Below are 16,897 nucleotides of genomic sequence, written 5' to 3' on the forward strand. Positions count from 1 at the left end.
ATGGACGGCAGGAATATAAACACATACATCGCGGTGCCCCGCAGTCACAGAACCGAGTACCAGATCCATTAATTGACAGGTGGTATGTACGGCACCAACCAAAAGGTGCAGGAAGATGGAACAGTGACTCTATTGTCTTGGAGATATGACGTTGTTGAAGATACGTGGGATGTGGCATGAATTACAGTCTCTCTGGTCGGCAGGGCTGTAAATCGCGTTGGCCTGATAATGCCCATCGGACGGGATTGAGTACGAACACGACTAAAGTTGCGCTCAAAACCTTTTAGATTGGTCGAGGGGCTTAATATGTTTTGTACAAGGCATATAACCCATTACAATAAAACTATCTAAAATTTTACCTAAAGATCATTTAAAATATAAAATATAATGAATTATTTATACATATTTAAAATTTTACAATAGTTTACTAATTTATAATAAATATATTTTAATTACTTTGGTATTGTTTACACTTTATTTGACTTCGTCAGACAATTTAGATGATGTTATGTGGTAGCAAGATCTCAATAAAAAAATAAACAAAAAATCTCTTCGACATTCTGATGGTTGCATTTGATCGGAATTCAAAAAGTCATAAGATGCATATCTCGCTCACATGATAGATTAGACCATTCACCATAATAGCCTCGTGATCAATGATATGTATCGACCGAAATATAATCACGGATGGTGATGGATTCGGCCGATGCACCATAACTTCTTTTATAAAAGACGCTCTTACAGCCGAAACTACTTATAGAGCTATAATGCAACATACAATAATTCCAAGTTAGTTAAGTTTCACAACACACTATACACGTTATACGGAGAGAAAGATAACAATTACCAACACATAACATAGCATCGCAAGAGAAATTCTCATTTATGTAGTAGGAGAAGGACATGCGCACAATTAATTGCCAACTTACAACAAACAATTAACACACTTAGTATTGCATAAAAAGCCGTAACTGTCAAGAAGCCCAAACGGTCATTTCCACACGAGCAAACGTGAGAAGTGCATGACTACAAAGATCTCTCTCCAACCATCGATTCGAAATTCTATAAATAGGAGGGAGATTTAAGAGCTCATACCCTTGCTAATCAAATACAAAACAGTTCTACAGTATGCTGCTTATCTTATTTTAGTTTATCTTAACTTAGGAATGGTATAATCCAACCCATCTACATTGCTATAATAGATCAACTTTAGCCTAGGAGTAGTACTGTAATCCAGTATATCAACACTAGATAATAGTTTTTAAATAGCCATTGTTTTTTGTTTATTAAAATTACTGCCATTGTATTGTTAACAAACCATAGACATGTCCTTGTTTGTACAACGAGGGTTGAATGGAACTTTTCCAACAATTAGACAACATTAAAAATGAAAAATAAAATATATGTCCACATTCAACTAGAAGAAGGGTCCTCATGTTGGGTTACCATCCATTATGGTGGGAATTAATGGCAAATGGTTTGGATTGTTGGACCATGGGTTACTTGTCAAAATTGAAACTCTAAATTCTATAAGGAAATAAATTCATGGTATCATATAAACCATCCAAAGAGAGAATTTATAGAATATATAGGACATGGAATCTTTGCCTAGCATATCTCCACTGTTTATCACAAAAATAGCCATAGATAATTTTACCAGCGTAATTAATCTTTTAATATGGAAATTTGTGTTTCAAAGAGAGGCAATTTAAATGTCTCCGCATGCTTATCATTGAGATGATGGGTGGGTGACAACTCTCAGTGGGAGACGTCTCTGATGGATAGTCCACATTGAAAGTGGGCCTAACATGATGGATAACCCACATGGGTGTTCAATTGATCAAGGTTTGCTATAGATGCATAGTCAACGACGGGCACAGTTTTGCGTTGTCACACGATTACACTATTAGTTTTCTATTTTGGGTGTAACAATATATATATATATATATATATATATATATAATTGCGGGATTAAGAAAGAACAATGAGGGCTAAGTCGATTCTAAGATTTAGAAGGGAGAAAATAAGAGTTTCACATCTATAAGTAAGATCTATATCTTGTAATTTGTTTTCATAGTGGATTTTCTATCATTTTGTATTGTGATTTTTTTTCAAAAGGGTTTTCCACATAAAAATCATTTCTTTGTACATGCTTTGTTGTGTTTATCTTTCGTGTGGTTGATTCGAATTTGGAGTTTTCTTTTATGGTTTCCAACAATCCCCGCCGTTCATCATTCATAGATTATGATTTTAGGGCATCAGCCCAAAGATGAAAAAGATCAAAATCTCAAGTAGACCCACAAGAGTTAACAATAGCAATTAAATCCTACCATTAAAAAATGCTAGAGTCCACTGTAATTCTTTTCATGCCATCCAATCTGTTGATTAGGTAATCTAGACCTACGTTAATGGCCCACTATAATTCTTCTTCTTTTTTTTTTTTTTTTCCCATCCAATGTGTTTGGCCTCCAAGAAGTTATCAAGGGTAGGCATTCGATCCCTTTTGTTTCCTATGGTGTGGTCCACTTGAGATTTGGATCTACTTCATATTTGGGCCCATCCCTTAAAATGACCTCGCAAAATAGATGGACGGAGTTGATGTATCACATACATCATGATGGGGTTCATAACTTTTGAAACTCTAATGGGAAGGTAATCAGACCTTGGACTCAACCAAGATGGTGCATCCCTTTCGTGGGACCCACCTTAATGTATGTATTCTATATCCACACAGTTCATCCATTTTTCCATATCATTTTAGGGAATTATTCCAAAAATGAAGCAAATCCAATTATTAGGTGGACCATAGAATAGGAAACAGTGATGACTAACCATTAATGGGCCACAATAGTTATGGATCAAGATTATACTTTTTCCTTTAGCCACAAAAGTTCTTGATCAAGATTATACTTTTTCCCTTCATCCAAGCTTACGTGACCTTATCAACAAATTAGATGTCAAATAAAAAAATACGAGAAATTTAAAGTGCAAACTAAGAAGTTTTCTAGTTCAACCACCACTAATTCCTATGATATGGTCCACCTGGTAATTAAATTTGCTTGATTTTTGGCATAATACCCTAAAATGATCTAGAAAAATGGATAGACGGCATGGATGCAGAATACATATATAAAGATGGTGGATATGGTAAGGGCCTCACTGTCTTAGGTGAGGCTTCGGTCTCACCTAATCCACTCCCAATGCACTTTGGCCACTGACGCTGTCAGTAGTAAGTGGCTACTAGTTGGTGTTCCATGGGCCTCATTATGATATATATGTTTCATCCATGCTATCCATCAATTTTTTTAGATGATTTTATGGCATGAGCCTAAAAATAAGGAAGATCCAAATCTTAAGTAGACCATACCACAAGAAACAATGTTGCTTGAACGCCCATCATTAAAAAATTCTTGGGCGCCACAAAAGTTCTAGATCAAGCTGATATTTGATTTCTCCCTTCATTCTAGATCCCTGCAAATAAGATAACTTTTCTAGGCCAAATGCGTCTGGGATGCCTATTGATCATTCCCTTATTCAAATTGGCTAGTGAACCAACCAGGGTCGTATTCTCCGCCATGAAATAGGGTAAACGATCAACTCCGCTTGCCTCTATCTACGAAGAAGAATAAGGTACTCATATATACAAAAAATGATTGAACTTCTTTATGGGAGTTCATGATGCGTTCGCCATAAAAAGAATAAATGGCTCCAGAGTGGATGGAATTATGAATGAGTGAAGGGCGAAAGTATTCGTAAATCCACATATGGATAAGTCACAGTAGTCCTTCTTTAATAAATTGACCTTTGGTGGTGACTTCGTAAATGCTTATGTAAAGGTGGCCGAGTACAAAAGGTGACAGAGTAAGTCTTTGACCTTGAGCAAGTGCATCGACCAGGTGAACATATTCATTTGTGCCTTATAGGGCGTTTATGCAGAGTAGATGGTGATAGATCCAGAGCAATAGAAAATTCATATGCTCTTCGTAATCAACTGGCCTACTGTGTTTGCGGTAAGCTTGAATAAAGTGAGAATAGGCTTTACTCACTTTATTCATAAAGCGTTTGGTTTATTTCTATGCGGAACTAGGATAAACAGCTTCACTAAAGGGAATAAGTTGGGTTAGAGCCGTGATGTTGAAGATAGTCGAACTCATAGGACTATAGTTGAAGAAAAATGTGTTGGTGGAAGAGCTTCGGAATGTTGAAGCTACAATGAGAATGGTGAGATCTGAAGGATAGTTGTGGATGGATAGCTTGATGCACTCATAGATGCTCGAATGCCTCCATGGTGCTTCATATTGAGAAGAGACATGAGTGAACCAAGCATTCCATTTTGGAAGTAGTCTTGACCATGATCAATGATTTTTCAGGGCATTAGAAGTATCAAGGATAGATTCTGGCTGGATTAACAAAGTTTCTCCAAGATAGATGGGAAAATGGACATCCATCATACTAATTTCATTGACGTCCGTGCTGGAGAGAATGCCAGAAATCTCCAATAGGTGATTTAAAGATTGTTTTATTAATATATTTTTCAAAAAGGGCATCTATCACTATGACGAGATCATCCTACTGGAATGATGGGGGAGAAGACGATGAGGTAGCCGTCGATCGAAGAAGGGATTAAAGTTCGAAGCTGGACGTTAGGAAAGGAAAATGAAAGCGTAAGAATGGAAAAATACTGAAATGACGCTTATATAGGCTGAGGTAATCAAGCATCTATCAGGGCATAGTTGATTTTTTGTTGGAAACAATGCAAGGACACATGTCATTGTGGGGTTCATCTCTCAAAAAAGGGGTAGGTATCGATGACGTGTTATAATGAATCGATTGGGGGCGGTTATCCGCATGCTACCACGTATGAGCAATAGATACCGCATTAATGAGGGGTGACACGTCGCTTTCACCTTTTTCCAAAGGTGAAGCGACCGGGGGGGGGGGGATGTTCATTCCTAACCTCGCCACTTCTCGTAAGAGCCAATAAGAGTAAGCTATGTAGATCCATATGGATCTACGTGGTATATTTGAAGATCCACAAAGATATACGAAAATGATTTTGTTGATGGTATAGCAGGAACGCATCAGAAGAGATCATAAGGCTATGAGCAGTCGATGAGAAATGATCGTGTAAAGAGCAATTACATGACAGGTAGCAAGGATAGAAGCAGAGCAAGTCACGAAGTGTTGTACGGTTATAGTAACCGTCAGGACGTGGGAAGAATCTAGATGATCAGAGTAATGCTATAAATAGAGGAAGAATGCAAGAAGAAGAGATGTCTCACACCAACCCAATCAAAATCAACCATTATATTTCGATTATCATTTCAATTACCAGTCTTGTTTATATTATGTAGTGTAATCCTTTACTCCCTGACGAGTAAATTACATTTCCTAGTGTAATTATTTACTTTATGCTTGTTGTTTACATTTTATAGTGTAATCCGCAGCGGTAATCAAGTATCTGGTAGTTGCAGCTGTAATTTGAGTCCAAACTCATACACTAGATTTAGTTCTTCATCGGAAGTGGTGTTCCGTAGCTATTTTTCACAATTGACTATAAGAATTTCTTTTCTCACTTTTATTTCACCTGTACCAAAAAGTCCTTTTCATACATAAGGCAATTGTGTAATCCATTATTAGATGATGAACCCTATCATCAGAATATCACCTAATCCTATTTATATATTGAGTGAGTGGCTGAATAAGTGGATAATTTCATCAGATCTCGATCATCCATTATATGTCTACCTATCTTGGCGTTTGTGGTCATTGTTATTCAGTTTGAATTGAACCGCAGTTTCAATTTTGGTGTGCCCACATTTCAACTGCCAAAAACTGAGCCAACAAAAATGGTAAGCATTTATTGGCTAACGGTAGTAATCTTAGACAATTTTAGTTTTAGGAAAGAGTTTAAAAAGTAGGTTTTTTTATTTATTATTCAACTAAAACATAGGCGTCTGTATGCATTCTCTCTTGTTAAAAAGATAGCTTAATCGCTTCCGTTGGTTTAAAAAAGCATACTCATGAAGGTGTGTCCAAACAGTCCCTGAGAGAAGCTAGAGGGTGTCGCCCAATCTACAACTTTATGCACGGAGAATATGTATGGAATCCACACCGTTCTTTCTGAATAATCATCTTAGCCATTTCATCAGGAGTCTATCGATGGCGTTGGAAAAAAAAAAAAAAAAAGAGAGACCAACGGTCAGGATTTGCACGGTAGATGTGATTCTTGTGCCATGACCAATCTATGGTGTGGCCTATATCGTGCATCGGTGCCACGTGTAGTGTTTTGGTTTGAGGACCACTCCTTGATCAGGACACTAGAAAGGCTGTTCCGTAGGACTCGTTTGGTAGCCCCATTCACTCTCCACACGTACCTTTACACGCAGACCACGTGACAACTTGGCAAGTATGTGTGATATCTGACTGCTGCAGAGGATGGTTCCTACCGTAAAGATGGCAATGCGTGGGCCACCACAAGAGGAAAAGGATGGACAGTCTAATAAAACTTTCATTAAGCTCTACAATTTCTCCCCCTTTCCGTTTCTCCTACTCTCTCTCTCTCTCTCTCTCTCTCCATCCTCTCTGTACGGGCGCTGCACGTGCTACTTCCTCAGTTTCAGTAATGGGTCCCACGAAAGGATGGCCCAAATCTTGCATATGTCTCTGACGCTATACGCATCCGGGATAGCCTCCATCTGCTAGTAAAGTCGATCAGGAGTAGTTTGATACTCTGGCAGAGTCTGATGGTTGATACTCGGGCAATCAGAAAATGGACGCCAACTCAAATTAAACCGTACAAACTGCAGAGGCCACTGTAGATAATTCGTCATCCCAAATTAGATTGATTGAATGAACTTAGTCTATGATAAATGGATATTTCATCTTTGTTTATTGAATTTGGACTGTACACTGTTTTCCATTTCAACTGTCCACTAGATAACAGAAACTGGCCAATTAGGACATTGAAAATCAGTGTAAAATTTTAGATATGATTCATCTAAGTTGTGGCCCACTTTTAGATGATTTAATTTGAGGCACTAGTAGAGCCCACATATGAACCCTGATGGGCCGGTCCGGGCTGGACTCGGCTGAGCTGATGGGAAATCGTACATGGTCCAAACTCAGTCCGGTTGAGAAATGTGCCCAAATTTTAAGCCTGAGCCCTGCACTCAGGCCTGAAGCTCTAGCCCAAGATTGGCCAAGGTGGGTCAAGCACGGAAAGCTGATGGGTCAGCCCGGCGCGATGCCGGTCAAGCAAAGAAGGCTGATGGGTCAGCCGGGCCCATTGACAGCCCTTTTAAAAGGTGTGTGAAAAGTTCTACATCTAGGTAATTAGATAATGATGAATGCTCTCATGATTTTTCAAATGTGAATACTATGATACTTTGATGATTGATACAAAAGCATTAAAAAAAATGTCGAGGTGGCATGTAATGAAATCTAACTAATTGCAAATGATGGGCTCTAATTTTCATGGCTCTTGAACAAAAATTCCATTGATTTGTTCCCCTAACTGGATATTTAAAGGGACCCACATTGCCTAGTGTGGTATACAACACCCATGTCGGTGCCCTCTTCCGCTAGAGAAGCCCCATGGACCCCACCATGATGTGTGTGTTTTATCCATGCCATCTATCCATTTTGCCAGCTCATTTTAGAGCATGACCCCAAAAATGAGGCAAAAACCAAACCTTCGTTGAACCACACAACAGGAAATAGTGGTGTAGTGGTGGAAGTTCAATCACCACGGGTTCCTCTAGAGTCGTGGACATGAGATTGGGATTTGCTTCATATTTTTATATTTTTTATCTCTTTTTTTTTTTGAGGGAAGCTTGTGTTAAAATGATTTAGAAAACCCATAAAGTTTTCCCACAACACATATGGTATCAACTTCACGGCCATATGATAGGCTCACAAGAGTTTCAACAAGAGGTCAAGGGTTATACCCATTGTGGTGAAAATCCATCTTTGAGTGAGTGCATAAGTGTGCAAGTGCGTGTGAAAAAAAAAAAAAACACACAAAACAAAAAACAAGAAGCAAAAATCTTCCGTGCAACACTATGCAATCCGATTCTATTCCAATATGTAAAATTGTACTAATTAATGGTTGAACTTGAACAAATAAATTTCTATTACATACATCACATGTGGTTATACTCAATATTTTCTCGCAATTAATTTCTTGACATGCATAAATATATTTATTAAAGGACATGAAAAAGAATTTCATTTAAAAGTAAGAGTATTTAAATAATTTGGAAGAAAAAGCAGCCCAGACCCTCATCATTTGTTAGATGGTCTCTTCTCTTTTCATAATGACTAAAATGTAATACTCTATAGTTGTTGATGCATGCAATTACTGAGAATTGGACATGTGGCATAGAAATAAAAATATGGGCCTGTTTATGTCTTTCAAATAAAAAATTACAATTATATATTTCTTACCTAGAGAATGGTGGATATTTTAATGGGCGGTCAAAATGAAAATTGAAACAATTGTCAATATTTAAATTACAAGATACTTATTAATCAGATGTTAAGATCATTAAATCAATTTGAAATTTGTATGTTGACCTATTTAAAGTGTGGGCTTGGACGGCTTAATTGAGTCAATGTATAAGAGTCTGTCCAAGTATTAAATAACTCTCCATTTTTTATTTCCGAAGGTGAAAGGAACCCTTAGAAAATTTCTAAACATAAAGAGACAAATACTATCATCTTATAACTCAAAAACAAAGACTCTTATTATAAACGAATCTATTAGTTTGCGTAATCAGCTACTTAGTTTAAGATAAAATACCTATTTTGGGTCCTGAGTGTTGTTGAACTTTTCAGATACATCTCCACCTTACATGTGGCAATATCTTCTTCAACTCCGGCCATCCACTGGATCGTCTTTATCATGGATTGGATCCTAGCTAATTTAGGCCTGATAATTTAATGGGCTGGTCCTAACCTGCCATTAGTAGAGATCCAACTGTTTGGCCGGCAGGGTCCCACCATGACTTGGCGAGTCTTTCATCCAGGTGGGTTTTATCCTCTTAAGCATCCTTAGGCCATGAGCTCAGCTGGACCTGCAGGTGGTTATTAGCTCCCGTACTGCATCTTTATTCGTTCAAAATTGTGGGCCCCACCACTGAGGCCTGAATCTTTGAATAGGCCCAGCCGGACTAGTTACAAAATCCAAGCCTGCCCAACCCCATTAACAGGCCTAAAAGTAAGCCTGAAGAATGCTCTTATTGTACACTTTGTATCAGAACATGATTATTACATTCATGTATAAAACAACAGTACACATCATAATGCACATAAATCCAAACCGTCCAAATTATGGCCCCTGTTGTGGAGGAAGCATAGCCTAAAGATTACACTGAATGGAGGACCATAACCATCTGATCGGCTCGAGAATTGAAGTTAAGGGTCTATATCTAACAGAACGAGTGTTCATTAGTGGTCAAGTGTCATTCAACGAGTCTTATTTTTTGCACGCGTATTGATTGTCCAATTTTCCTAAGTATCAACGTTTTCCTCAAAACACAGAACTGCTGCTATCGATCTGTGATATTTTTCACGTCTGATTTTGTCCGGTGACAAATATCAAACATCATGGACGGATGAGATTCAATCCCTAACGATCTAAAGCAGAAGTATTCATTTGGCAAAAAACGCTAAGGCTGTTAAAGGGCGATTTTGGGTACTCGTGCTAACCACAGCACATTGTGCAAGTTCCAGACCGCTCATCATGTGGACCCACTGTGATTGAGCTCCTGCCCACAAATCGAACAGTCCACACGTTGGGTGGGCCACAGGTCCACATTGAATTATATACCACTTGTATACTTCATGACCACGAGATACATGCATGATCCACCCTAAAAGTGGACCATCCCAAGCTTTGGGCTATGGTCCACCCACGGTGAGACCGAACTGATCAGCAGCCCAGGTATCTCATCTCGCACACGTGTGCATCCCACCAATCGCTGGTCGTCTACCCTTGTGTGAATTGCCTCGGCATTCTTGCTCATTTACAGGCAAAGAATGGATAATACCAAATCAACCACGATACTGTGAAGCTATACCAGCCTTTTTTCTGTTTTTTTAAGTTTTTAGAAACTAGGGTTAGACCAGTGCAACAACACCTATGGAATGAGAATAGGGAAGGAAAAAAAAAAGAAGACGAGAAACAAAAAAAGAACATGGTTATATATATATATATATATATATATATATATATAGAGAGAGAGAGAGAGAGAGAGAGAGAGAGAGGATGGATGCTTTCCACAGTAGGCAGGCGACACACCCCAGTTTTAAATGTTGTGGCTGACTTGGAGCTTAAAATATGCCTTATTTTCAAACTGATGACCTAACATGAGCCAATACAATAGATGTATAAAGTGGATTTTATACCATCATTATGTTAGATCCTATACAACATTTGTTGCATGACTCCCTAATGGTAGGGTTGAGGTGGGTTACACACAAAGGGGCGAGTAGGCTATTTCTATGAAATTTGGTCTATTTTTGGGTATAAAATCTAAACCATCCTCGCTAAGCAGCTATATTTTCATGACGAGTTTATCCTTTAATAACCAAACTTTCCAATATTAATTGTGAGGGCAAAAATGTCTAAAAGTGCACGTATTATATATTGTATAGATAAAGGGCAAAACATATTGAAGGGATTATATTGGCAAAGGTACTGAATTTGATCATGGATACAGCAAATAACAACACATCAAAACCTGATGCAAGCATTGAAATCCATCAGTAAGCAATGATACGATCATAAGCTCAGATAAAGCACAACAGATCATTTACTAAATCAAAGCAGAATAATGAGAAATAGCATATGGTATAACATTGGAGCCTTGCTAAGCCCACACGTGTACAAGGCAGCCCATCGGCACACCACATGTGCCAACCTGGAACATTTGTGCTAGAACTAAGCTGTCCTCTTTAGGTAGGTTATGATATTCAGAACAAATCAATAGACTTCCAACTCCAGAGAACCAGATAGATGGAAAACTCATTTCTTGAAAATTTACATTAAAAAAATCTGTATTTATGTGTAATAAGTGTTGGGATTTCCAATCTTCGCATGCCTGACTGCTTGTGCCAGTGTCCAACATTGACACGTTCCCATGTCTATGTTACAAAGCTGGAAAGCTATTGAAGACAAAAAAAAAATCCCTTAAAATGAAAAACTACAGAATTCAGTAATTACCAGCAAAAATAATATCATAGCAGCTAAGGATAATAACACCATTATGAATGGCATCCTCATGATTCCCCCTCTCGAAGCAAGTAAATCAAGTAACAGGTGACAACAAAAGGTCTTAACTGGTTCTTTTTTAACATGAGAACTATAAGAAGAATACATAGCTGCATGAAAGATCAGATAAACTTGAAAAGACAAACTAAATGAAGAAGCCATCAGGCAGATTTCACATTCTAAACCACCCTAAGGCATACATGTTATATATACCCCACATATTAGGCATTAGATGGTATCAGTAGAAATACATCTGAATTATGCACAGGAAATGAGGAAAGCCGTCAATTTATAAAATGCATGGGTTCCTACAGATGCTCAGATGCTAAAATAGTGGTGAACTGCCAAATCAGTTATGTATAGGTCGTAATGGCCGATACGTAACAATAACAGCCGAGTCCATTAAGCGATACAGGGGTCAAAACGGCAACCCCCCAGATTTTGGCTTAGATCAGCCGCTACTGCCTCGTAACGATCATAAATGCCTTTTTTTAAGTTAAGATTTTTCTCATGTTTGGGTACTTTTCTCTTCCAAATTTTTTCCTAAACTATTTTGCTGCAAATTCCAACTAATCTTAGCTTGAATTTGAGGATCAAAACAAGTTATTTCAAGGATTTTGTTGAATCAAAAGCTCTATGGGCCATTTTTCAAAAAATCTTCAAAAATAGATATTTATACCTTTATTTTAATATATGTTATTATGGTTTGATATGATGCATTATTCAAATTAAAACGTATCAATTTGCATTTTACAAATTATGAAACTATTTTTTTTTCCAGACTATTTTTTGTCAAGGACAGGTATGTAATGTAGAACTGTAAAGTAAATTATGAAAAATAATAACAAACACCTACACATGTGAGATATTAAAGAAAAAAAAAATCATTCTAATATATCTATCATTGGTATTAGATATTTAAAAAATTAAATCTATGAGTTTTGCAGCCAATTCCAGGCTGTTAGGTTCATAAATTCATCAAACCATCCAATACAGCTTTCTCACCAAAGAGTGGACCGTTACACTACCATAAACACATTCAAAATTATAAATGAATGCATATTTGAAATATTTATAATTTTTTGCATTTTATGGATTTTTTTCAGATTTTTTATTAGAATTTTTTTTTTATGACCGTTGCAGGGGGTGTATTGGCCATTACAGGGCCGTAACAGCCAATACGGCCCGTAACCATATCAGTAATGGTACGCATCGTTACACCCACCGTTAGCACAACAGCACACCTTGGTGGTGAAGCTTTTTTGCAATTGATCCATGAAGAGTCTGTCATGAGTTGTGACCCTTCCTGGTTCTAGCAACATGAATTTTGGTAATGTGACTACTACCCACAAATCTAGGAGATTCAGGTGAACCAATTTATCATTTTTCACAATTAATACATTCAACAATTAATTAATAATAATTATGAGGGCCAACCAATTTCCAATGTTTCATATGTGTGTGTGTATGCATGCATGTGTATATGCATCATGTAGAAGGCTATGTTGGGGAGGTAAATATTTGAAAATCAGACTTCAAATAATCCTAATTCAAGCGGGCCCCAGGACCCTGCAAAACCATGTAGTCTGAATTTTTTGGTCTGAGAGAGAAATATCAAAGGCTGCAGTTTCGTGCGCTTTAGTTACAAAATACCAAATCTGATGTTGTGAGCATGGGGCCTGCCAGAATCAGGAACATACAAAAATATTCTGATTTCAGAGATTTGCTCTCCAAACATGGCTTAACAAAATAAGAAATATGCAGCAGATAATGGAGAACAGCTTGTTATTACCAGAGTCGATATATACATATAATGTTCCAACATAGAAGAGAGAATACAGCAATCAAAACACTATTAATAAATACGAAAAACATACTAAAGAAATTTCAGACTTACTGCAGTAGGGCAAACAAAACATTCTTAATATATTACAGAAAACACTTGTTGTGCAGAGCATATGATCTTGCCCAAGTGACTCAATGGATGCTGCTCCTTTGTTTTCCCCTCTTCGAATCTACATATTCCCATGCTTATTTGTACCTTTTCAACGAACTTCTGTCATTTCACGTGCAACGATAAGTTCATCCGGAAGATCCCCACTGTCAGTTGGCATCAATATGTCATCATCGGTTGTAAAATGGTATCTCTCACCAATAGCTCTCAAAAACTGGTATACTTCAAACATTGTAGGCCTCTCCTTTGGGGCAGACAGAACACAGTTGCACGCAACTTTGAGAAACTGGAGGAGCTCACTGTCACAGCCCCGACCAATCAAAGACTTATCGATGGCATCCTGGAGAAGAGAGTTATTTGAAAGATAAGTAATCCACTCGGCCAAATTCCCCTTGAAGCTTTCTGGAGCAGTTGACACTTGAGTGGGTTTTTCACCCGTGACCAGCTCAAGCAGCACTACACCAAAGCTGTAAACATCCCCCTTTGGAGTGGCCACCAGCGTGCGTGTGTACTCCGGAGCAACATAACCCATATCGCCAAATTCACCATTGACAAAGGTACTAAGATGGGTGTCAACTGGATTCATAAGCCTCGCCAGCCCAAAATCAGATATCTTAGGCTCAAAATCATCATCCAACATGATGCATTTTGAGCTTATGTTGCGATGGATGATGCGAGGATTGCAGTTATGGTGAAGCCATGCAAAGCCTTTTGCTGCCCCAATACCGATTTTCAGCCTCAGAGGCCATTCCATTGGTTTGGCTTTGTCTTCAACATCCACCTGATGTAGTTGCTCAAAAAGACTCCCGTTGCGCATGTGTTTGTATACTAGAAGTCTCTCCTTTTTGGCAATGCAGAAACCCATAAGGGGAACCAAGTGGCGATGTTTAACACTCCCCAACGTCTTCATCTCAGCTATGAATTCATTCTCAGAATGTTGAGAATCCTGAAGCCTCTTAACTGCAAGGAAAGAACCATCTGGAAGTGTCGCCTTGTACATTGTGCCTGTCCTCCCTAATCCGATAATGTTGTCTTTGTGGAAGTTATTAGTGGCCTTCATGAGATCGTTGAATTTCATTTTCGAAACTGACTTCTCAAACATGGAGACCTATTCATTAGAATACCTTCATTAGAATGATGTAATTGAAAAGGGCTTTTATCATATGGTAATGAATGATTCTTTTTGAAGGATATACAGTAATGAATGATACATCCTTGAAAAAGGGAAGGGATGCAAAACTCGAGCCCAAAAGACCAATTTCCTTATCTAGCGCGTTCACTGTCCACTCAAATTGGACATGAGGTAGACTGTCCGTGATATGGACTGTTCATCACGTGGGTCACCGATGGGCCACTGTCCACAACTATAGGGATTAGATTATCCCAACGTCACAATGGTGGAGCATCTAGTGTATAACACCAACAGTGTCCAACATTCTTTCCTAGTCTCCCATTTGTAGGTCACCGACTGGATGGTTAAGAACTTAAGATCATAATCAGTGAGATCTTTTGAATGTCTGATCCACAGCTGGACAGTGGTCCAATTTCAATTAAGTGCACCAGAAAAGGAATTTGACGCTCTGTGCTCTGATAATGTTTACAGAAAAGTAAATATCTTTTTTTTTTCTTTTAAAAAAAAAAAAAAAAAGAGCTACTGAAAAGGAAATCCATATCTCACTATGCTGGAGGGAAACGAAATCAGCTTACCTTGATGCCTTTGGTTCCTTTAATACTCTTTGCCCACTTGTTTCCTTCAAGGTCTTCTTCCTTCTTCTTCTTAGATACTTTACGGAAACTGAATAACAGAATAACACCGATAATTATAACTGAGAGAACTATCCCACCAATGGCCGCACCAATGATGACACTGGTATGTGACTTTTTCACAGGTCCTCTGCAAACAACATCCAAAGGCTTCCCACAAAGTCCCGCATTATTCCCAAAGCTTGAGGCCAGTATTGAGTCCTTCTTAAAAAAGGGAGGAATTGGTCCCGACAAAGAATTGTCGGCGACACTGAACTGAGACAACCGTTCAAGCCGGCCAAGTTGCCAGGGGATCTGGCCTGTAAACCGATTGTGCTGGAGACTAAGTGTATTCAGGTAGGTACAATTCCCAAGGCTTGTTGGAATGTCACCAGTGAAATTGTTATAGGAGAGGTCAAAGGTTGTCACGTATGGTATTATTGAACCGATGTTATCAGGAAGGGGTCCGAAGAGGTCGTTTGTCGATAGATCCAATCCTGTCATGCTCGTGCAGTTCTTGAGAGCCACCGGGAACCGACCTTTGAGGCCCATGTTCGAGAGCCGTATGTTTAGGACCTTGTTTTCATCAATGTGCCAGCATTCGATGCCATTGAATCTGCAGATGAACCCTTCCGTCTTGTTTTCGAAAACCCATGAAGCTAGGTAACCATTTGTGTCGTTCAGCGATGCTTTTAGGTCTTTCAAGCATTGAATATCACTTGCAACACCGTTGCAAGTGTCACTACTCAGCCAGAACCAGAAAAGGGTAGGAAGAAGAAAGACAGTAGCTCTGCTTCCCATGGCCATAGACATGAAATTTACCATGTAAGTCCCCGTCTTCTCCCCTCCTTAAAACCAAAAATTACTGAAATACCATCCAAGCCCTCTCCCTTCTCAAAACCCAAAGATTCAAAGTACCCAATTCAGCTTTTCTCCAATCACCCATTAAAATACATGAAAATCCAAGCATACCCCACATAAAAAACCAAGAAGGGGGGAAAAAACCCAACCAATCAAGAAGAAGATACAACTCACAAAAACCCTAAACCTAGAAATACAAAACCCACCAAAGGATTTCAAGCCAATTCAGCTCTATACCTGCCACCCATCAAAATTAATCAAATTTCAGAAACGCCGAAATGAGGGGAAAAAAAAATAATCACAGATGATTAAGCAGAAAGGCAAGGAATTCGAAATCCCCCCTTCTTCTCAAAACCCAATTCAGGAAATTTGTCTACGACCCATAAAAAATCCTCAAAATTCACAGACACCCAGAAGAAGAAATCAAGAGAACATACACCCAGATGAATAAATCAAGAGATGAGTCCAAAAATACAAAGAATTCAACCACTTACCGAAGATTTTCGTGGAATTCCAGAAGACGAAAGACAACCTTCAAAACCCTAACCCTAAAAATCGCAAGCGGGGTGCTTCTATTTCAACGATGAAAGTTCGTGCTTCCTTCTCCAAAGACTTTCTTTCCAGCATATATTTTTAATTTTTTCTTTTCCAACCAACCAAAAGGGATTGCTTTGACGATTCAAAGGGCAGAAAACAGTACCAGAAAACAGTCAAAACACTAGCAAGGCTCGCCCGCTCATGGGCGAGCATTTCTTGTTCGAGGGATTCCACCATACTCGACCGAGCCTATGTACAATGTGACCGTTGTGCTGGGGAGCGGAGTAGGTGTTACCTTGACCGTAGGGCCCACTATGATTTATGTGTTGCATATCCACGCGGTCCATCAGTTTTTCCAGCTCATTTTAAGGTATGATCCGTAAAATGAATTAAATAAATATCGCAAGTGGACCACACCATAGGAAACAGTGGTCAATGAACGACCACCATTAAAACTTCCTAGGGACCTCCGTAAGGTTCATTTTCCGTCCAACCTGTTGAGAATGTCACAATGACTTGGATGAAAC

General features: G+C 38.6%; 1 protein-coding gene across 2 annotated transcripts; it reads right to left on the bottom strand.

The window, feature by feature from the left end:
* Nucleotides 1–13,043: 13,043 nt before the first annotated feature.
* Nucleotides 13,044–16,545, bottom strand: LOC131240236 (probably inactive leucine-rich repeat receptor-like protein kinase At5g48380). Of its 2 annotated transcripts, XM_058238367.1 has the most exons (3): nt 16,328–16,545; nt 14,937–16,070; nt 13,044–14,337 (listed from the first exon to the last, which is right to left on the bottom strand). In XM_058238367.1, the coding sequence occupies exons 2-3, from the start codon at nt 15,795–15,797 to the stop codon at nt 13,321–13,323; spliced, it is 1,878 nt and encodes a 625-aa protein (XP_058094350.1). In that variant the 5' UTR covers nt 15,798–16,070; nt 16,328–16,545; the 3' UTR covers nt 13,044–13,320. The 2 variants fall into 2 exon arrangements, with proteins under 2 accessions (XP_058094350.1, XP_058094351.1); XM_058238368.1 differs by having other exon boundaries at nt 14,937–16,545.
* Between the last annotated feature and the right edge of the window lie 352 nt (nt 16,546–16,897).

Source organism: Magnolia sinica, chromosome 3 (assembly GCF_029962835.1).
Source record: "Magnolia sinica isolate HGM2019 chromosome 3, MsV1, whole genome shotgun sequence".
NCBI classification, from domain to species: Eukaryota; Viridiplantae; Streptophyta; class Magnoliopsida; order Magnoliales; family Magnoliaceae; genus Magnolia; species Magnolia sinica.

Bases quoted from the DNA above. Each gene is read 5' to 3' on its own strand.
- LOC131240236 (XM_058238367.1), bottom strand. From the start codon at position 15,797: ATGGTAAATTTCATGTCTATGGCCATGGGAAGCAGAGCTACTGTCTTT. The intron at 14,338-14,936 runs GTAAGCTGATTT...TCTAATGAATAG, and splicing joins AAGGAACCAAAGGCATCAAG to GTCTCCATGTTTGAGAAGTC.